This window comes from Corvus hawaiiensis, chromosome 15, assembly GCF_020740725.1.
Source record: "Corvus hawaiiensis isolate bCorHaw1 chromosome 15, bCorHaw1.pri.cur, whole genome shotgun sequence".
In the NCBI taxonomy this organism is placed as follows: domain Eukaryota; kingdom Metazoa; phylum Chordata; class Aves; order Passeriformes; family Corvidae; genus Corvus; species Corvus hawaiiensis.
Window position 1 is genome coordinate 3,489,538 of NC_063227.1, and position 23,082 is coordinate 3,512,619.

Consider the following 23,082-nt stretch of genomic DNA (forward strand, 5'->3'; position numbering starts at 1 on the left):
GCTGAAATAGAGATGAAGGCACATCCTGCCCTGAAAACTGCTGCCTTCCCAGTGCCCACACCAGACACCAGGGTTATGGGCTGGGAGCCCGGCTGAGGAAGGGATGTCCCGCTCGAGTGTGAGCAGGGGGTGACAGTGACATGCGGATACTCCTTATCTGGCTGCTAACGCACTTTTTATCTCCTCTCCTAGGCGTGAGCGATGTGGCAAGCCTCTCGTACTTGAGCGACCTTCAGAGCGGCCTCCTGAGCCGGCGGTGCTGTCCTCACACACGGCAGGTTATTGTCCCTCATCGCCAGGTTTGGGGGCATTCGTGTGGCTTGGGTTTCTGATAATAACCCTGTGACAACAATCCAAATCCAGCGCAGCCTGGAGGAGACTGATGGGAGACCTCACCGTGGTCCTCGTATGGGTCACACTTAGGAGATGGACTCGATGATGCTTGGGGGTCCCTGACAACTCAGAATATTGTGTGATTCTGTGATTTTGTGGTCTGCAGCTTCCTCAAGAGGGGCAGGGGAGGGGCAGCACCGATCTCTGCCCTCTGTGACCAGTGACAGGACCCGAGAGAATCGCTGGAGCTGTGTCAGGGAAGAAAATTGGGAAAAGGTTCTTCACTCAAAGGGTGGTTGGGCTTCCCAGGGAAGCCTAACACAGCTCAAGGAGCGTTTGTTTGGAAAACGCTCTCAGGCACACGGTGGGGTTGTTGGGGCTGTGGGGCGCCAGGAGTTGGACCCTGGCGATCCCAGCGGGTCCCTTCCAGCACAGGACATTCCATGAAGTAATTAATGGCAGTAACTGTGCGAGAAATGCGAGCCACCCCGAGCTGAGCCGGGCCTTCAGGCGAAGCGGGCGGAGAGAGGCGCGGGCGGCCCCGGGCGCTGCCCGCACAGCCCGGCCCTGCCCGGCCCGGCCCCGCCGGGGCGGAGCGAGGCGGAGCGGGGCGGCCCCGCCGCCTCCCCGGCACCTCGCCCGCGGCGCCGAGCGAGGCTCTTCCGGGCAACGGGGCCAGGGCGGCGCGGGGCCGGCGGCTGGGTGAGTAGCGGGGCCGGGGCCGGGGCCGGGCAGTCCCCGCGGGGATGGGCTGTGGCCGCGGACGGGCGGAGGAGCCAGCGCCGGTGGCACCCCCAGTGCTGTACTGGCGACGCAGGCAGGGACCCAGCTCCATCTGCCACCTCAGTCCCCTTCACAGGGACCCAGCCGCCCGTGTTGCTCCATCCCCTCTACACGGGACCAGCCCCCCGTGTCACCTCGGCCCCTCCGCAGAAGCCCAGCCCCATCTGTCACCTCTGTTACCCCTGCAGAGGCCTTGATCTGTTTGTGATCCCTCTCGCCTTCACAGGGGTCCAGCCCCGTCTGCCACCTCTTTCCCCTCCACAGGAACCCAGCCCCATCTGTCACCCCAGGCCCCTCCACAGGGTCCAGCCCCGAATGTCCGCCCGGTCCCTCCATAGGGGACCAGCCCCGCGTGTCACCTCTGTTACCCTGCAGAGGCCCTGAGCTGTTTGTCACCCTATCCCCTCCACGGGGGTCCAGCCCCATGTGTCAACCCATCCCCTCCATAGGGGCCTAGCTCTGTGTGTCACCCCTGTCACCTCCCCAGGCTCCCAGCCCCATGTGTCACCCCATCCCTTCCTCGGGATCCCAGCCCCATGTGTCCCCCTGTCCCCGTGGAAGCAGGGCTGGACACTGGCAGTGCAGGCAGCCGGCACTGGGGGGCTGCCACAGCCCTCTCCTCCCTGCACATGTCCCTGCTTCCCCAGCCGCTCCCAAAAGCTGCCCCTGACCACTCACTGTCCCCTGAGCGGGGCTTTGTGTCACAGGCATTGCGTGACAGCGCCGCAGATTCCAGGCCTGCAAGAGACAAGCCTCCCTGCTGCAGGATCATCCTTTCCAGGGAAGGAACACGCCAAATAACTCCAAGGTCAGACACCTAGTAGCCAGAGACAGAATTTTAATTATGAGTATTAATAATTTTTTTTTAATTTATTGGATTATAAATAATTTATTGTTTTATAATGGTGGGTGGGGTGAAGATTAGCTTTGTACCAATGTGCAATTAAAATATCACTGTATGGAAAAAGATACATGAAATAGTGAAAAACTACAGAAGAAGGCTCTGAATATACCTGGGGTAGAGACAAACCTCCTGCAGTTTATTGGTGGGGGTTAAAACACAAGGAGCAGAAACAAGCTAGCAGCAACCAGGACTGAAATAAGAGGTTGCACTAACCTTGGTTAGCAAAGGAGGTTTATTTTCCTTACTGTGGAGATGAGGCAAACACGTGCGGCGTCTCTGGACGTGTCTCGTGCAATGGGAGAGGAAGTGGCAAAGCAAAGCTGACACAGCTGAGCTGGCTGCAGGGACCTCTAACATCTGGAGCTGGCTTTAATGCAGAATGATGAAATCTCTGGTCAAGTTACACGCCAAAGATGGCTCCTGTTTTGAGGAGAGAGCCCCAGCAGCAGGCTCATCTCACCCAGGCTGCTGCTTTTGTTGCTAGGCTACAAGTGGGATGTACATTTATAAGCAAAAAAAAAAAAAAAAAAAGGAAAAACCAAGTATCTTGTAGTGTTGCCATGATTTGCCTTCTCCAGCATTCCTTTTAGGATTGCAGTAGGAAAAATCATAGTGCAGACAAAGATTTTTTTTCCCTCCTGGTGATTTAAGTAGGCGTTTTACTGGTAGAACACCAGTTTGCTTTGGGAAAGAAAAACTTGGCAAGTGGCTTTAACATTTGGTGTAAGTACATTGCATCAGACTCCCAGTCATCAGCTGTGCTGCTTATTTCAAACTGTGGCAGCAAATGCAGTGCAAATAGAGGAATACCATTGCTTACAGACCCTGGTAAGTCTCACATGTGCTCTTTTGCCACCACACAAAAGTGCTTTTTTCCCCTAAAAGTCTATTAGTTCTTCCCATTTGAACTAATTAACTGCCATGACTGACATCCCTGGAGAAGGCCTTGTGTTCTTTTCTTTGCCAGAGCAATTAAAACATGGATTTGCCTTTCTGCTGTTGCTTTGCCAATGTGTTGCAGTTTTAAAGTAGAACAGGTCATTTTTTCCTAATCAGAGTGTGGTTTATTTCCTGTCTTTTCTCCTAAGCCAGCATAGCAGCTCTTTGGGTGGGCATTGTGGAAAATTGGGCATTGGAAAAGAAAAATCTTGAGTTTGTTCAGACAAAGGAGCCCCAAAAAAGGAACAATGTGTTCCTTGAGGAATAAAGAGGCCTAGCAGGACCCCTGAGTATTTCTCTATGAAAGTGGCATGGGAAATGTTTCAGAAGAACTCAGCTCTGCAAAAACAAGCAGCCATGGGCACTTTGGTTTATAAAGAGATGGAAGAAGAGAAGTTGTTCTCCCCGTTTTATCGCAGCAGGTACTTTTCTCAACCTCAAGATTTTCCAGGCTGCATCTCATTTCCCAGAACAAGGCACTGCCATCAGGACAGTTAAGGGACTGGACATCCTGGACATCAGGTTGTTAAGGGACTGCTTTAAAGAATGGAGATACAGGGGCCTAAGTGTGTCAAATCTTACTTTTGTCTCTCCCAGTGAGTCTGCACATGAAACATCAGCAGCACCTGGCTCTACCTTTTGAACTATTCCTATTCTAAAGAATCCTAAAGGATTCTGTGAAGAAAGAGGTTCTGCTGTTGCCTCCTATTTTTAGTGGGTTTTCGGGGAGAAGCCTCACTGTTGTTTTTTAAAAAAAGAATTCTTAGTTGCCTCTAGAAGATTTTGTGAATCATTATCCGTCCTGAGCACCTTTACATCACCAGAACTTATGGGTCTAAGTCCTGGTAAAGGACACCACAAAAGTTATACCTTTCAGCATTTGTGCAGGCTGGTTGGAATTCTATTTTAAGCTGAATTACCGAGCAAATCCCATGCTTTGTAACAGAAGGTTGCAGGTTGCAGTTTGGGCGTTGGGCACCAAGAAGTCAAATGTCACAGCGAGCATTATCACAATTATATCTGCTCTACTTTTGGATGTAGAATTCTCTTTAGACTTCTCCCTGGGTTCACAGTTACCTCATCATGAAATTTCCTTTTCTGTCACTCTAGTCCCAGTTTTAGCTGATACTGTAAAGAAACTGATGAAAATTCTTAATTGTGGAGTGCAGTTTTTCGAGGCTTGGGTTAAAACACAAGGTGTCAGTAACATAAGAAAATAGAAATGGTTCCAAGGAAGGTGGCAAAGCTGCATTTCATCATTTGTGCACTACTGCATGAGTTTAAATTGCCCAGATTTTCCCAGATCATTTGCCCATCTGGATAATTCAGTCATGCAACACAGTTTAAAAAAAAAGATGAAATATCTGCTCAAAATTGAGTGGTTTGTTACTGTCTGAAATAAATTAAATAGTCATTGCTACTCTTCTAGCTGTTGCTTTGGTTTGAAAAGTGGTTGCATGACCTTCAATGTGATGTTTAAAAGATGAACTTTGTAAAGGAACAGCAGAGAGTTGAACTCCTGATAACTCCTGAATCTGCATTTTGTATAATTGCTGCAACTGCTGTTGTTAACCTTTAAACAAGGTTTAAAGTCTTCTGCTATTGCTGGTTCTGTGGAAAATCTAAGCGTAGCCTTTGTACTAAAACTGTTGGTCAGACTTTGTGCAGGTTTTGTATGTAATTATTATGTTAAGAGAGGCCACTCTCACTTATTCTTAAGCTTTTTATTCCCTCCAGTTAATATTAATATTAAACTTTAGAGCATGAACTGGCAGATGATTCCATCTGATCAGAGAGGGCAAGAAATTTGCCATGGGCAGGGACACCTTCCACTAAACAAGGGTACTCCAAGCCCCGTCCGACCTGGCTTTGGACCCTTCAGGGATGGGGCAGCCACAGCTTCTCTGGGCAACCTGTGCTGGGCCTCACCACCCTCATAGGGAAGGATTTTTTCCTGACATCCAGTGTAACCCTACTCTGTTTCAGTTTGAAGCCATTCCCCCTTGTCCTGTCACTCCAGGTCCTTGTAAACAATCTCTCTCCATTTTTCCTGTGAGCTCCCTTCAGATACTGGAAGGCCACAATGAGGTCACCCCAAAGTTTCCCTTCTCCAGGCTGAGCAATCCCAATTCTCTCAGCTTTTCCTCACTGGAGGAAAATACAGTCATGTGTTGAGGAAAAACTTTATGAACTCACCATCAGTTATGACTGAAAACTTGGTCCATAGGAGGAGCCACACATGGATAATCAAACCTCTATCAGTGCTGGGGAGACAAACAGTGCCAAAAAATGTCCCTGGTCACGGGAATGCCACCCCCCATTATTGTTCAGTCACTGGAGCACGGCAGGGCCCGGGTTTGCCCGGGACAGCTGATGCTCGGCCAGACAATCCAGCAGCACGAGGCAGGATTCAGCTGCTCTTCTCCATGGGCAGTTTGGATACAGCTGCTCTAGTTTGGAAACTGAAAGGTTTAGTGATACGAATGTGCCAGAGAGCATAGTCCGTCCTTTATTGCTGATTTTATTTGCTGGGGAAAACAGCTGCAGGGTTTCCAGGTACAAGTGGTTCTATTAAATACCTTTCTAATTGATCTGTTACGTGACGTAGTGAAAATACGGATCATTTTCTCCCTTACTGCATGTTTTCCGTGAGAGTTGTTAATTGTTTGACTGCGTTACGATGTCATTTTTTATCCTTTCCAGTACTACTGATCCTCCTGTGTGAACATAACCTCAAACTGACATTTCTATATGGATTATTCCAAAAACTGATGTGTTTGTAAAATTCATTTTGTTTCCCAAATCCTCTGTTAATGGCTTCGTTTGTGGAGAAGAGCAATTGCTTGGGCAATTTTGCTGCTTCCACCTTAAAATTCAAGGTGCTGTTGATTGAAAGTTTTATCCTATTTCAGGATAAGTTGGTACTTACCGGACAGCAGCAGGTGGAAACAATAAATTCAGGTGTTTATATATAGGCACTTTAAATAATTAAAGGTTAGGTAGTTTGCCTTCATTAGTTGACTGTAACAAAGCAAACAGTTTTATCTTTGTCTTTATCTTTATTGTGCTTTTGCTTTCTAGCTCCCTTGCAAACTTTCTACTTATCTCAAGGTTCAGATGGATTTACTTAAATTTGATTTAACCCTAATGTCCTTTATTTTTTCTGTACTCAATTCGATTACGGATAATGAGAACTTAAATCTTGGGCACACTTAGTACAGGTGGAAAATTATATCACTGAAGGTAGTGGAGTTCCACCCTTGACAAAGCATTGTAGTTAAAATAATAATTAAATCTTAAGTAGTTTTATTACAGTGCTTTTATTATGAGTATTTGAATGGATTGTGCAAACAGCAGCGCCCCTCTGAAATGATATCTGAAAATTAAGGTGACAGGTAGGTAAAAATAGTGTTGCAGCAACTTAAATTGAGGGTGTTGCACCTATTTCTTGCAGTTTTATGGTCTCACTGTTAAAATAAAAAATTAAATTTAAAAAAAGCTATAGACTTTATGGTGATGACTCTATGGCTGTTAGACAATACATTGATGAAACTATTTTTGTGCAGTCACCACTTTATAGTTGGACATTTTGTTTTGTAGGAGGATCCCTTTGAAGTATATCAGTGTTTTATGAGCTTATGGTTTTGCTTTATGGGATTTATTTCCCTTTTCAGCATTTACTAATGGGGTCTGATTAGTCATGAGTAGCATCATACAGTTTCTTTAAAACAAGAAGTGGGGCCTTTGTTGTAAAAATAATTTTGCTGGAAAACTTTTTGAGTTTTCAAGACAGAAATTGCCTAGTTCTCTTAGGCACTGTTGTAACAGGTCTGTGATTCAGAGTCCCGTGACTGGCAAACTCAGCCACCTTTTTTACTTCACTGCAAGTTTTATGTGTCTCCAAATCATATTATTCTGAACTTTTTTACGCTCCCTTGTATGTGTGACATCTGCCCTTTATCTGTGGGCATTGGTGGTCTGTCTGGTTTAAGCTCTTTAGAGCAGCATTGTTCCTACTTACCTGCTAAAAGTGCAAGTCAGCCACATCATGGAAAAAAGAAAATGAGTTTGTGTACTTAAATAGCTGCGGCCTAAAATGTAAACCCCTTTTTACAGGAGATTTAGCCTTTTGCAGGGTGGGCAGCTGTCCCACCCCCATCCTAGGCAGGATTGAAGGCTGTATGTCCTTTATTAGGATTAGTAGTAGTAAAGTCCACGTTCTCTGTTCCATCTTCCTAAACAGAGTGATTTCAAGCCTGAGTTTTAGTTGTAGCACATGAATTAATGGATGTTTTCCATTTTCCTGCTAGGTTGCTTTTTGCTGCTGCAGCAGCAATAACCCTGTTTCGTAGATTTACAAGGAGAAAGAGAGACCAAAGCCTGTGCTGACCTGTCTGTGGTAGCTGCCTGGCTAGCATGGGTAAGAGCAGGGAGAAAGGCATGGAAACACTCTGGGAAATCTGTTCCAGAGCCCAGTCTCAGCCAGGGCAGCAGTTCTGCCTCCTGTGCAGGGGAATTGCCGGGCTCAGGCCCTGCCCGTGGCTCTGGTGCCGCTGCTGGGCCCCGGAGCAGAGCCCGGGCCCTGCCCTGAGCCCTCCCTGCAGCCAGGGACAGCCAGGGCTGAGGGCCCCTCTCAGCTGGGGCTCCTCTCGAGGCTGAGCAGCCCCGGCTCCCTCAGCCTGTGCTGGGCACGGAGCTGCTCCAGGCCCTTCCTCAGCTGCGCAGCCTCCGCCGGCCCCGCTCCAGGAGCTCCCTGGCCCTGCTGGGCTGAGGAGCCAGAGCTGGGCACGGCACCCCAGAGGTGCCCCCAGGCTGGGCACAGGGGCAGGATCACTCAGTGACCTGCTGGAAATGCTCTTCCCAATGCACCCCATTGGCATTCTTGGTCCCCAGGACACGCTGCTGGTCATGGACAGCTCATTGTCCAGCAGGGTTCCCAGAGCTGCTCTCCAGCAGGTCACCCCAGCCTGTGCAGGTGCAGGGGTTTATTTACCCCCAGTACAATCTTTCTGCTGCATTAGTTTCCTGCCAAGGCAGTGAATTCCATCAGCACACCTGGGTCAAGGAACATCAGAGCAGATACAGAGTAGATGAAGTGGGGAGGGGAAAGAGACAGGATGTGAATGTGTTTAATCTTCTGTGTACTGTACATCCACTTTTTCTGATTGTTTCAGACTGAAACAATCCTGAATTGAACCATGAACCATATGCAGTGAAGGGAGATCCTTAATGTTTAGATTTCTTACCACTGAGGGATTTGTGTTTGTGGACAGAGGTATCAGAAGTAAATAAAGGGAATTCAGACACAACCGAGTAGTGTGTATGCTAATCAGAGTGAAAAGAAAGAGCTGACCAGAATGAAAAGAAAGAAAAAAGCTTCTATGGATGCACTGCTTCATTCAGCATTCATTAGACAGCTTTAACCAGATTATCATAAGCTATCCTAGTAAGTAGCTTTAATCTTTCTTGATGAAACGGATAATTTAATTATAAAAACATTTACACTTGAGCTTTCCTACAAGTAAGGGAAGCAGTCACAGAACAAGTTACCAGTCCTAATGTCTTGATTTGTATATTTATTTTGGTGGAAAAGAGGGTTTGAATAAATGAGTGCACTTGCCTTCATAGGGCTTTGCAAAACCAGCAGTTCCCATTTTAGACCAGAAGATGGACTATTAATTCACAACACAGCACTGTTCACAGGAGGGTGTTTTCAATGGTAAAGTACTAAGAAAAGGAAATGAAATCTAAGGAGCATCTCCTGTTGAGATGCTGTGCATGAGAAATCTGTTCTCCAAATCTGTCCTGAGTCTTTTTTCATTTCCATGATCTGTATTCATCCTGCAGCCTGCCTGGTTGAGAGATGTACACATGAAAATAATCCTACTAATAAATAGTGCTGTACAATAATGAACTTAACAGTGAGGAGAATGTGAGAGAAGAAGGGGGAAAAGGCTAGTTTCTCCTACTGTACCAGATTTATTAGCCTTCTGCTATCTTAGAATCACAGAATGGTTTGGCTTGGAAGGGACCTTAAAGATCATCTAAAATTGGATCTTTATTTATAAATAGATAAATATATTAAAAGGTATTCATATAGATCCAATTTCCTGCTGCCATTTGAACAAGCATTATTTGGAGGAGGATTTTTTTTCACTGGTTGTTGAATATGTTGCAGAAATTTCTCTTAAGGAAGTTAAAATTCATATAGCTTGTGCTATGGAGGGACTGTTCTTCTTTCATTAGATGTTGAAGTAAACTTAATCATCCTGAAGTAATTTTTACTTTCTTGGGCTTTATGCTGAATGCGCAACTCTGTTAGTTCAGTGTCCTTCATTGTAGTTCTTTAACCATCTTTGGAGTATCATTAGATCTGGTCATGTGTTCATAATGTGGCAGATTGTTGCATTACATAATCTCTGTTTTGTTAAAACAAGGATTTAGAGAAACAACATTTATTAAAACAAATTGGTGGGTTCGTGTTCCTAATTTTTGGTTTGTTTTGCTATGCCAGAAGAGTTAATTGGATTTTATTAAATATTTCATCTGTCACTGCACTTTATAGCACTTCAGGCATCTCTTGAAATAGTTGATTTCTCCTTCCCTTCAATGCATTATTTTCAACAAACAGTAATTCATCACTGAAATAAAGCACTTTCTGATCAGTACATTGTTGTTTAGCATGTTTGTTTATTAACAAGTTTATGTGCTTCCTTTGCATCTGCCTCATCCTCAGGTATTTGTACAAATGTAATAAATACTGTATAAATGTTTGGGGGCACGAGACACAGAAGCATTTCTGTAGACGTGCCCCTTTAAACCTCAGTTCTGCAAATTCTTTGGTGTTTGTTCTCTGGGTTTTTTACTCTAAGTGTGGCCACTTTTCATCTTGCAGGTTATAGATACTTTAGGTAATGAGTGGAATTCTGAATTGCAAATGTTGATGTTTTCTTGGCAGAGCTTTTGAAGATGTCAGCAGATATACCATTAAACATTAATATCAAGGAGCCCCGATGGGATCAAAGCACTTTTGTTGGACGAGCCACTCACTTCTTCACTGTAACAGACCCCAGGAATATTTTGTTATCTGATGCCAAACTGGAAAATGCAAGAAAAATTGTGCATGATTACAGGTATGATATTGCCTACTTCTACTGCTGACCCCAAAAAAGTCCATGTCAATGATTAGTACATGGTGATGTATTTAAAAGGAAATATTTAAATCATTGTATTCATTGCACCACTTCTTATTCTTCAGAGCTTGAAACCCTTTTTTTTTTTAAATCAAATTTACTAATGGATGGGGAAGTTATGCCCCTGTTAAGTGTCCTGAAATGTAGAAGTGTCTAATTCTGAAAATAGTATAACAACAAAGCTTAAAACTTCCTCTTAGGTGTGGCATTTGGAGCAATTGGTTTCTTAAATTCTCTCAAAGTGAATTTTCAAAGTTTCACACTAACGATTTTTGGCTCTACATTTTAGCTCTAAAACCTAGTGCAGGTTTGAGTAAATAGACTCGGCCAACATAACCACTGCTGGGAGTTCCAATTCTTTTTGTCTCACCAATCCATTTAAAAGCTGAAGAATCTCTCCAGATTATCTGAGAGTCTCGATTAACTTACGGTGAACACCCCCAAATCCTCTGATGCCGCATTTCTCCCAGGAATTTGCAGCATTTTATAACATTTGTGTTTTTTGCTGTTGTCCTCTTTCTTAACCTGTCCCAAGACAAGGTATTGTGGCACCTGGCTTGACAGAAGATGAGTTGTGGAGAGCAAAATACATCTATGATTCAGCCTTTCACCCAGACACTGGGGAGAAGATGTTCGTGATTGGCCGCATGTCTGCCCAGGTCCCCATGAACATGACTATCACAGGCTGTATGATGACCTTTTACAGGTGAGTGGTGGCAATATAGCACGTAAAACATTTGCCTGCTAATTAGAGAAGTGAAAATCAATGTTATTGTCAAAAGATTTATTACGAATACTTATAAATGTGAAATTTGCTGCTTTTTCTTTCTCCGCATTCCCTTACACTGGTTAATGGTTCCCTCTAAAAGTAGTTTTGAGATAAGTCCTTAGCCCCTCTCCCTCACCATCCCACTTTCCCTCAAACTGGGAAATGTTCCAGAATCCCATCTGTGGAGGACAAAGAGGAGATCCCTGGGAACTGCTAACCTTACAGGCATGCAGGATGTTCTGTCTGCCCCGTGAGTCTTTGGAATGCTTCAATCCATCGGTTGTGGAGTTTCTCCAACTCCCCTGCAATCCCTGCATTTCCTCAGTGGTTCTGGAATCTCCAGGACAGTGAAGCCCACTGAAGCAGAGCCAGTGTGCTCTTTTAGCAGCTCAGTATTAGAAACACTTTTTGACACAGCTTGCAGGAACTGGTGGGAGCTCAGAGGAAACAGCAGCAGCCATTTGGATGCTGAGGTTTCACAAACTCCTGACACACACCCCAGTTTTGGGTTGTGCATATAAACATGGACATATAAACGTGCATATAAACGTGGGTGTGCTTTAAATTGCACTCAAGAATATGAATCAAACCCTCAGCACAGCTGCCCACTCCCAAGCACTGCCTCCTGTTAACTGCTCCTTCTGTTATTATCTATAACACCTAGAGGAGCTCTCTGCCTTTTCTTTGCATTATTATTCAGATTCAAAACTAGGTGATTTTTAAATTCTTCTAGAAGAGCTCTTATTGTCAAGTCAGTATCTCACTGACTGTATTGTTTCATTCAACTAAGCAAGAACCTCTGCATGGTTACTGCTTTCTGTGGCTTTTCTTGATTTGTCATCATTTTTTTGTGCTGTTGGTTCAACTGTGAGTTTAATAATAACAATTACAATTGTTTCTCTTTTCAAGAACGACACCAGCAGTGCTTTTCTGGCAGTGGGTCAACCAGTCCTTCAATGCTGTAGTAAATTACACGAACAGGAGCGGGGATGCCCCAATCACTGTCAGGTCAGGCACTGAACCTCGTAATTCTGATGAGTTTAAAAGTTGCTCTCTGATATACTTGAACATGGTTGGGTATTAAAGTTTGGTATGAGACAGGAATAAGTTTTTCATCTGTACTAATTCTTAGTTTGATATGCACAGATGAGAAGTCTGAGAATGACAGAGCTGAGAACTCCATTTCTGCCATTAAAGACAAGCCTGAGCGCCTTGATCATGAGCACTTAACAGTGCAGGATTTAACAGGAGTCTGTGTTTCAGAGCTCAGTCAACCATTTGCAAGTTTTCCTCATCGGTTTGGTATCCTACCAGGATACTTCTAAGCTGGTATTTTGTGGGGCACTTTAGTTGTGTCATTGTGCCACCTTCTCAGTGCCAGCACACACCACACTGAGGGTTCATTTACAAAAAGAGATTCCTTCAACTGGTCTGTGCTTGTTTGTACTTGATGGCTAAAAAAGAGACTAAATAGATGCTGAAAGCAAGAAATCACAAACTGAGGAGAGGAGAAATATAGAAATTCATCCTGTGAGGATGGGGAGGCCCTGGCACAGGGTGCCCAGAGAAGCTGTGGCTGCCCCTGGATCCCTGGAAGTGTCCAAGGCCAGGTTGGACGGGGCTTGGAACACCCTGGGATACTGGAAGGTGTCCCTGCCCGTGGCAGGGGGTGGAATGAGATGAACTCTAAGGTTCCTCCCAACCCAAACCATTCTATGATTCTATGAATAGAAAACTGGAATTGCAGTACTTGACTTTCTGGTTTTAGGGCTGATTTGCTTAAACATGTCTGGGAGCAAACTATGGATTCAAGCATATAGAGACACCTCCTAGCTGGGAAGTATGTAAAGTGTGGTTTGGGGCAGGTTGGGTTGGATTTGGGTGTTTGCAGCATAGCTGGTCTGTGTGGGGGGGTTTGGTATGTTTGATTTTAATTACTGTTATAGAAGTGGCCTTGGAAATCCAAGCTGATTTTACTAGGTTAAGCAATTAGGAAATTAAATAAGAACTAATCGTTCAAGGTGTTCATTCAGACACATGAGAAAATGCTGAACAGGCAGCAATGCACAACCAGCAGAACCTGATTCAGTATTACAATGTGGCTTGAATATGATTTTTACTGCTAGTGAAATAAAAGTGTTTAATTCAGTGTCCCATTTTGGATCTTCCATCCCCACCTTACTGCAGTGGCACAAAAAAGCCTACTTAACTTCTGGGGGTGTATAACGACATGTGTAAAGTGTAATTATTTTTCAAAGTGACATCAATGTCTCTGTGCATGTGCAAACATTTTCATTTCTGTTTTAGCCAGCTGGGAACAGCCTATGTTTCTGCCACCACGGGTGCTGTTGCAACAGCCTTAGGACTTAATTCACTAGCAAAGGTATTGCTGGTATTTTTTTCCATTCTTACTAAATTGTGATGTCCTGTGAGAAGCTCACAGCTCATTTCTCCTCTGGTGTATCTCTGTCGTGCACAGCTCCCACTGTGGAGTTGTAATGAATGTTGTAATTCTTTCTTTAGATCCCAACCTTGTTTTTTCCCCATGGAGATGGGTTTATACATATCTGTCAAACAGCCCATGCTTGGTTCATGCAGACTCTACCTAATAAAGTGCCATTTTTTCCAGTTTCTTTTTCACATCTCAAGGCATCTAATAGCACTTGAAATTAAATTGGAGTTGTAATTACACTTCCCTGTGATGCTGCTAAATTCAGAATGGTTTTGTCACTCTCCTGCCACTACTCACTTTGGAAAGAAGCATTTATGACTTATTTCTTGTTTGAATCTTGTTCTACCGCTGCCCCACCAGTGAGTTTTCACTGAATTTCAATATAAAGGAAATAAGTCTGGTCTGTCATTAGCAGATAAAGCATTTCAATGAAGGCAATGATTATATACATTTTTATTTTCCTTTTTCTCCCCTCCCTGTGTGTTTTACAGCGTGTCTCACCTCTTATAGGGAGGTTTGTTCCTTTTGCTGCTGTTGCTTCTGCCAACTGCATCAATATTCCACTAATGAGACAAAGGTAGGAAAAAGAACAATGATCACTCATGCTAGAAGAAAAGATGTTGCTCTGTTTGTAGATCAGCAAGTTACTAAATAAAGCGCATTTTATATCTGTAGCTTGTTTCAGAACCTTGCAGAAACCTCATGCATGAGGTTTTGAGTGGTTGTTTGTAACAGGTATAAAACAGAACGTGTTCGTTCTCTTCAGATAAATATCCAAAGAGTTCTTCAGTCTTGGATCTCCAATCAATTACTGGTTCCTTCAAAACTTTGATCACATGGACCCCTTGAATACCAGCTACACTTTGGAAAAACACAGTCATTTCAAAAATGGTGCTTCAAATCCCACCTGCAGAACTTAGTCATAGAAGTCAGGCTCTGCAGTTCTGTTTAATCATCGAGGTGACAAAAACATGCAGTTTGTCAGAAACAAACTTTTTTTTTGTGTTGTGATTTGACTAGGAATAAGAGCAGTAGTAGGGAACAGCATATTAAAAGCATTCTGTCTACTATAATTACAAGCTTATGGGTGGAAAAGGGTTTAGAGTTTGTATTGATGATGGAAGTTGATCTATGGTAGTATTTTCTATAAAATCTGAAGAGAAGAATAAAGGCAGCCCTCAGGAAATCTGCTGTTCCTTCTGCTTGTCCCAATATAACACCTAACCCTGCACTTGAGCAAAAGATCTGATAGAGAATAATACAGTTACAGAAATGTGACTTGGCTTGTGCCTCCTTTTATACTTTCAAGTATATTCTTCGTGGTTGAAATGACAACTCAGACTAGAATGCCGGGGGGAATTTTCACAGAGCCTTCTGTTTCAACTCAGTGAAAATAATCTTCCTGTGTTCCATGAGCTGTCTGTCAGATAGGACAGACTCCACTTGCAAAGCAGTCCAGAAAATTCCACTTTTCTGAATTGCTTTGTGAACTGACCTCTCCCTTCTGTGGAACACAGAAAAAGCACATCTCCTTTCTTCCTCCTTGGAATGCCGTGAGCAGACTCAAGCAGCAGATTGCTGTTACAAATATTCAGTTGGTAACTTCTCAATATATTTTTCCCTGATATTTCTCTACCTTTTGAAAATTTTTTTTGTGCCAGAGAGCGTTACAGAGAGGCTAACTTAGAAAATAAAATACAACATGTAATTGTTATAATTGACAATTTTAAGGGACAGAGATAAGGTGACAAAAAAAAGGTGAAAAAACAAGTTCACATCCATCACTGCTTTATTTTTTACCCCTTATTAAACAGGGAACTCAAGTTTGGAATTCCTGTCACGGATGAGAATGGAAACAGACTGGGTGATTCATCCAAAGCAGCTCAGCAGGCAATCACCCAGGTGGTGATATCCAGGATTCTGATGGCTTCTCCTGGCATGGGTAAAGATAAGTCCTGTGCAGTCCTGATTATCAGTTCCTGCTGGGAGAAGGAGATTTCAGTTCTAGCCAAGTGATTTTCCTCAGGGGCCAAGTTACCTTACAGTTCCCCAGGCAGTGTTTGCTTTTCTGTTAAGAACTTCCCCAGGGAAATGTGGAAACATCCTCAGTGTGTTACACTGAAGTGCATCAGAAAAGCTCCTGGGATGCTTGTGCAGAAAAGATACAGATAGCAAAGGAATGGGAGCAAATTCCACTTGCTTGGAATTGGTTTAGGTGCTCTGCCAGGGCCAAATTACTGAGCTCAGGTTTACATGTGAAATTGCAAGTTTGCTCATTGGGAGAATTCAGATCTGTAAATACCAATCCAGCTGGCAGTGTGAAATGAAAACTCAGTGAATGACAAAAGGCTGTGAAAATTGTGTTACAGTATTAGTTCAGCTAAACAGAAAATGAAAACGAAGTGCCTTTCTCTCTGAGGTTAATGCCTTTTTTATCTTATTTGCAGCAATTCCTCCCTTCATAATGAATGCCCTGGAAAAGAAAGCCTTTTTAAAGGTTAGTCTTAGATAATCTACCTCAATGTATTTCATATCCTAAGTTAATATTTTAATGACATTTAAATACTTCCTGAATCTTCATATTTGCCTCCCAAACACTGTGGGAGGACATCCCTGTAGAACTTGCTTTACAGCTGTCACTTTCCTTCTGCCTTTCTTAGGGGTAACTTGGGTTTTTTATCACAGTGTAAGGTAACGTTGAGAAAATAGGAGCACTCTTGTTACTTTTATAATTGTTCTTAAAATGCACATTCTTCCTGTGAAATAAACCTTCCTTGTACTGAGTTTTCTGGGGGGAAAAAAAAAAAGAACATTTTAATAGTGGTGGTTTTTTCAAGATAGCAGTAAGGAGGCTTTGCTTAGCTGCTGTAGTAACAATCTGAGTATGGAAACAAATATTATGGCCAAAATCTCTTTTAAAAATGATCCTTTAAAATTTACTGGACACAAAGTGCAGGGTAGGCACAGAATGGGCATTCTTAAACAAAGATTCCTTATTTCCAGCATCTTTTTATGCTGATGTAGTGTGAAGTCAAACCCCTGGTGTTGGTAAATCCATAACCTACATCAACATAATGCACTGTGTGCATGAGAGGGTAAAGAAGAATAATGGAATTAGTTACAGGGTTGTCTAACATGAGGGAAATAATATTCAGGTGAGGAACCCTGTAGTTCTTTACCAGTAAAGGGAGTTTCATCCTCACTGCTGATATCAGTGATTTAATTACTGATAAAGCAAAGCCTCTGCCTGTGAGACCCACCCCAGAAGCCTAAGAAAATCTGTCTCCTTCCTGTTAGAAAAAATTAGGGAAAAAATCATGGTCTGAGTCTCCAGACCCTCCCTTGGTAAAGTTTGTGTGGGGACAAGCAGGAGAAGCAGGGGAAGATTTTGTTTGGAATGGTTTTGTTTGTCTAAGATAAAGTTTTGAAAGTATTTAAATTTTATCTCTTACTGTTTCTGCCCTTCCTTTCTCTTTCACAGAGTGAGATTACCCAGTTAGACACCCTGTTTGGAAGTGTTTCTGTATTTATAAGTCAGGAACAGATTGCCTGGGATAGTTGTGGCTGCCCCATCCCTGAAAGTGTCCAAGGCCAGGTTGGAAAGATCTTAGAACAACCTGGGATAGTGAAGGGGGTGGAACTGGATGGTCTTTAAAGCCCTTTCCAACCCAAACCATTCTGTGATTGTCTTGCAATCTTAAAACTTTTTTTCCCCTAAAGTGCTTTGCTTCCCTCCCACTTGTTAACAGAAAACAGTTTTGCTCAGAGTGTAAAAACAGGAAATGTGGCATTTGAGTTTCAGGGTAAAAATCAGTGTGTGCTGCTTTTATCTCCTGGAAGAAGTGAGCCTGCAGGGCATCCAAACACACCACGACTTGTGATGCTGTGATCTTCTTGAGAATGTATTGCCTGGAAAATTAACCCTTGTTAAAAAAAATTTAGGGAAAAAATTATTTTGTTTGTATTTGACGTGTGAGAAATGTCACAAATGCTATTAGCTGGAAAATACATTTGTGAAGAAGTTGCAGCAATCCTCAAAATCTGGAGACAAATACCTGTTGTTTTTGTGTGGTGTAATCAACATAAGGGTGTTGTAAATTTTTCAGATCAGCCAAAATGAGCGATTTCTGCAGTGACTACTCAGTGGTCTCTGGTACCATCCTGACCGTTTATGCTCACCTGTCCTCTCCCTCAGCCTCAGAGACTGAATGCAGGTGAAACACTGCTCTGCAGCTAGCCAGTGGTAACACCTAGTAGAGATTAGCATTAAACCCTTTAAGGAATGAGCTGCATTTTTAACAAGCAGCTTCTGCATGTCCTCGTGGAGTTTGAGAAGCACCATCCCATCCCAGCACTCCAACACCACCCCCACACTGCTTTACTAACTCACTACCCTTGGCCTTTGCTTCACTACCACTCTTGGAAATAATTCCTGACTGCTTGCCAAAGCCTATTAAGCAACACACAAGGCCAAAAAATAGGCAAATGGTTGTGAATGATAAAAGAAAATAGAAAGCTGGCCTGCAGTAAGACAAGAGAGAGGGAAATACTCCTGGAATGTTGGTCTCAGAGCAGCCTGTCATCCTCTGATATGTGGAATAAGATGTAGGTCATGTAGCACTACTCATCCGCCACATTCCCACTGTGTTTTGCACCAAGACATCGGTGTGAATTAACAACATTCCCAGAAGTTCTTGCTAGAAAATGCCTCAATGTTCTTAGAACATAAGCACATATTTACTGCTTCAAAAAGAAGTTGCCTTGAGAAAGTATTTTTAACTGTAGAAGTTCTTTTACCATAGGTTTCAGCAGCAGCTTCGGGGCCTTTTTATGTAATTATGCAGCGTAGCAGTGATTAGGCTGCATAATGTCCATTTTCATTATCCCTGTGGCTGTACTCCTGACCAGCTCTGTGCAGAACCAAGTTAATTTACCTGCTGCAGCAGGAGGATCCATAAACAACCTTACCCTGAGGGTTTATAGATTTTACTTACAGGTAACTTTTCTGAAGAAATAAATTGGTTTTTTTCCATAGAAACTTAGGAAAAATCCAATCAACATGAAAGTTTGTGTTTATATTGCTACTCTCACGGCTTTAACTACAGTTTCTGTACAGTTCTGCATATTGAATTAACATCCAAGTTGATTCTAGAAGTTTCCTCATATATCCTTGAAACAAGCTCTGTGAGGTCTTTTAATCTGCAGCTAAAATCTGTATTCAAAACAGTTACAAAACCAGAACATAGGGCCTTTGTCTTCAAGCATTGTTCTTGAATGTCCTATGCCCTGAAGTCCTCCATGCATTCCTAATTTCACAGTCATTTCATTTATTTATTTTTTTGAAAACAGGCATAGCTGGCCTGGGAAAGCTGACAGATTTTTATGTCCAACAAAGAAAGGAGGCAGTTAGAAAGAAGCTGATTCCCCTTATGGCTTTTGTTTGCTTAATTATCATTTCTCCATTTTCTCTGTTTGCACTGACCACTAAAATGTCATAAAGACATCTGGAAATTAAATGCTAATTCATTGGGAACTGCCTTCTTCCGGAGTTAAACGATGGTTCTCTAACACAGTGAATTCCTCTGCTCTTTTGTATTTTCTCCATTTTCTCTCTTTGTGGGGGTGTGCAGCCTCCATTTGAATTTTGTTTTATGGTTTTGCGTTGTTCCCTGGGCAACTCCAGTTCTTAATTCTGACCTCCCAGTGTTACTTTTTCCTCACCATCTTTCTGGATTAGTGCAGCCTGGTAACATTCTTGAAAAAGAAAGGCTGTAATTCAGATCAAGTTGGCAAAAAATGTTCCAGCACATAAACTCCGTGTTCTTTGCAGAGTCTGTATTAGACACCTCTCTCTCTCTCAGATCAATGACTAACTCTGACAAAGGCATGAAACCATTTATTCCTCTCAGGGCACCTTCCAACAGCCCTTTTTAGTTATAAAATTGTATTTGGGGCTTTTCTGTTAACATCCCTTGGGTCCCACGCTCCCACTGCAATGCGCAGCGTCCCTCTCCCTCCCTTCTCAGAGGCAGTGCAGGGTTTGGCTTGTGTTCACCACCTCTGGGCATGGACTCTCCCAGGGTATGAAATGTAAAGCATTTGGGGTGAATTTATCTCAGCTGAAGGCCAAATGGAGGTGTTTAGGGAATGCCAGAACAGCAAAGCTCAGCTGCCTTCCCTCTTCGCCCTTCTCGCTGTTGTTCTGTCCCATTTGTTACCTCTTGTTGCAGGTTATTGCTGAATTACACAGTTCTTCCTGCACTCATTTCTGGATTACAGATTGACAGCAGGAAAAAAAAAAATTAAAGAAAAGAGAAGCAGTCTTCTACATTGTTTCTTCTCCCTCAGGCTCTGGAGAAATTTTACTCCACGCAGGCTCATTTTCCCTGCCTCAGACACTGCTGTGACCTCCCTCAGCCCTGAGCTTTGTCCTCCTGTGCTTTCTACGTTTCCTTTGTCCATTTCTACTCTCAAACAGTGCCCAGCTTCTGCTCACCATTTTCTCCTCTAACTTCAGTATCTTGAGAAACTCTTCTTGCAGAAACAAACATCACCTAGTGTATCAAGTGATTTTTACCTTTTGAGCCGTTTTGTTTTCAAGCTCCCTTCGTGCCCTCATTGGCAGCTGGGTAGATGCTGTTCTTAGTGTAGCAAAAGGCAGCAGTGTCCATTGAACAGTTCTGGGTTTACTTCTTTAGTAATGAATTTCAATTAACATTCTACCAATGAGAGAGAGTGGGTTCCTAAATAATTTTAAAATTTCTTGGCACTTATTCAAGTTCTGCAAAAGTTACAGAATTAATGAGGAATATGCTAAAAACACATCCATGGGTTATGTGTTGCTTTCTCAGCTTTGTTTTCCCAATCCTTCAACCCTTTTTTCCTTCAATAAAAGGTGAACTCCTGCAGAGCTGGAGTGTTGCCACAAGGAAAAAGTTCCTGCACATCAAGGGAAATCATATGACAGGAGAAAGGGCTAAGAGAGGCAGATTTACATTCTGACTTGACATCTCCCTTATTTATGGCTGGTGGCTCCAGTTGCAGGTTAAAACCATTTGATGCCACCAAAGGGAAGGAGTTGTAACCAGACCATGCTCTTCCTTGGAATGCCTGGGCGAAATTCCCTGTGCCGTTCAGAGGTGTGGCAGCACCACTCCAAATTTCAGCTCTGTTGTTGCTGTGGGCTTGTGAGAATCAGAGAAAAGGCCCAGGAGCAGTTCCTGAGTCAAACAGCCACACTCGCATTGGAGTTTCTAAGGGACACTTACTCAGGGTCGCAGTGTACATTGATTCCCCTGGGAATTTCCTTACTGCTTTCCAAAGGGATTTGGCTCTCAAATGAGCTCAGCATGAAGCCACGCTGGTCAGGGTTTTGCCTTCACATCTAAGAGTCTTTTAGGTGCAATCTGTCTCTTGTAAAACAAGAGTTCCAGGAAGGTGGGAAGCCGGAAGAAAAGACTCCACACTTACGGTGTGTGGTTTTATTTCCAACAGAGATTTCCTTGGATGAGTGCTCCCATTCAAGTTGGATTAGTTGGAATCTGGTAAGTAGTTTCTTTGGGCTGGGTCTGCTATCTTAAGAGATACTTCTGAGGGTTTTGAGAAAGTAGAAATATTTGCACTTTTTTTAAGGAAAAAAGGTTGTGAGAGTTAATGAGGGCACAGCAGTTATTTCCATCTCTGTAACTGATAAAATATCATGTTAAAAACAAAAAAGCCGCTAGCAGGGAAGAAGCTGCCAAGAAAAGCAGAGGGAGGGAGAAAGGGAGTGGCAAAAAAAGGAATGTGGCAGCTCGATTAGAAAAGATGCTTTGGCTGTTGTCTCTATACGGTCAGTGGAATCTCATCCTGGAGGTTGATGGATTCTTGAAATATTTGGTTAATAAGGTTTAATTTGCTGTGTTCTGGCATTTTCTGTTGTCCTGCACTCAAATGTAAAACACTGTAAGGACATCAAATGGCAATTTTAGACACATTTGGGAGCATGGTATTGAAACATTCAGTGCTACGTGTAGGTAAATGATTTAATAAGGGACAATGCAGTGAGAAATAAAAGTTACACAGCACTTTATGGAACTTTACCTCACTGTCTACAAAAAAAAAAAGCTAGAAAGCTTTTTATCTAAATCATGCATAAGGTTTTTGAATTCTCCTTTAGCACCCTAACTATTGTAAACCTGATTTTGTCTCCTCTAGTCTTGTATTTGCAACTCCCCTGTGTTGTGCACTGTTTCCTCAGAAAAGGTGGGTACTGCTGTGAATTGTTCTCACTTTAATGTTACTCCAGATCCATTCATGGTGCTGCACACAGACACAACAAGGGGTCATTGCCTGCTCAAGCACAGTTTTAATTCCCATATAACAAAGGTGATAAACAAGAGAATATACAGAAAAGTAATAACTATGTTATTCATCAGTAACATATGATAGTTGTTTACAAACCCCAGCAGCTCAAAATGAGTTCTATACAATATATTCATGTCCAGTAAGGTTATAGATGCATTAAATACAGTCAGAGCCCATTTTATTTTCAGCTGGAAACTCTTCTAGTTGTACAGAACAGCACTGGACTATCTGTGCTTGTTATTTGATTAATATTTTTCCAGACTTTTTCATCAATACAGAAATAGCTCAGTACTGAAAGCTGTCTTAGAAACAATATTCATTATAGCTGAAATCATTATGAAATCTGAGTTACTTAACAAAAATCTTAGCTCAGTATGGTATATAATACAGACAGGGCCTTAAATTCAGCTGTCCCTCTCATTTTAATAGTGGTTGTCTGAACAAGCTGCCAGATGTACCTTACACAATCCAAGCTTGAGCTGAGTCCATTAAAATACTGAACAACTAAGGCAGCTTTTGACTTCCAGGAAACAATAGCCAATTCTCAGCATTGTTTGAGTACAACAAAGCTGTCTGACACCATCTGTCTCCCTGCTTGGCCTAGGACAGAGAACTGTGGTAAACACGTGTCACTAGGCTACCTGGAGATGACTTGGCAAACCAACCCAGCACACATGCTGCAGTTCTTGATTTCAGCCATGGCTCTCCAGTTCAAAGGAAGATTAGACCATGAACTGTGTTCAGGAAATTGCAGCTATTCAAATGACCTGGCAGCTCAATTGACTTTACTGTGAACCAGCTCTCATAAAAAAAAAAAAAAAAAAACCTTTTATTCAACTGAATAAAATCAGGTAGTAAGTTAAATAGGCAAATGCATTCTATTTAATAAAAACACTTTGAGGAAGGTAAGTTTCTACTGCCAGCAACAACCTGAGCAATGAAGCAGATCCTTACCCTCAGGGTAGTAGCAACAGCCAATTTCCTGACTCCACAGACTCCAATGCCCTTGGAGCAGGGATTCATTTGCCCTGGTCTGTGAGCCTGCTTCCTTGATATGATGTTTAAAAAGATCTGAAAACTCTTTTAACAATGCGGGATGTTTCACCAGATGCATTGTCCATCTTATTTTCCCTTCTGCTGCTTGTTTGATGTAACCCCTTTACTGTTTCTTTTGCTCAGTTCTATGTCGGTATCGCGCTTGGAGCCAGAATTGCAAGCCAAGATCCGAGAGAGCAGCCCTGGCCTAGAACGTGTATACTTTAATAAAGGATTGTAATTCAAGGAAGGCAAAGTATCGTTCAAGGAGAAACTTGTGAACTTATTTTTTGAATTGTGTGCCAACACAGACAAGAATTCACCTTTA

General features: G+C 42.8%; 1 protein-coding gene across 2 annotated transcripts; it reads left to right on the top strand.

Moving 5' to 3' along the window:
* The first annotated feature begins 930 nt into the window (after nucleotides 1-930).
* Nucleotides 931-23,013, top strand: SFXN1 (sideroflexin 1). 2 transcript variants are annotated; one of them, XM_048319496.1, is made up of 12 exons: nucleotides 931-1,035; nucleotides 1,824-1,924; nucleotides 9,918-10,092; nucleotides 10,688-10,858; nucleotides 11,831-11,929; nucleotides 13,229-13,304; nucleotides 13,865-13,950; nucleotides 15,188-15,315; nucleotides 15,821-15,870; nucleotides 20,868-20,917; nucleotides 21,570-21,617; nucleotides 22,899-23,013. In XM_048319496.1, exons 3-12 carry the CDS (start codon nucleotides 9,929-9,931, stop codon nucleotides 22,993-22,995), a joined length of 969 nt encoding a protein of 322 aa, XP_048175453.1. In that variant the 5' UTR covers nucleotides 931-1,035; nucleotides 1,824-1,924; nucleotides 9,918-9,928; the 3' UTR covers nucleotides 22,996-23,013. The 2 variants fall into 2 exon arrangements, 1 of the variants encoding a protein (XP_048175453.1); XR_007206913.1 differs by lacking the exons at nucleotides 21,570-21,617; nucleotides 22,899-23,013 and adding an exon at nucleotides 17,480-17,587 and having other exon boundaries at nucleotides 20,868-20,905.
* The last annotated feature ends 69 nt before the right edge of the window (nucleotides 23,014-23,082 follow it).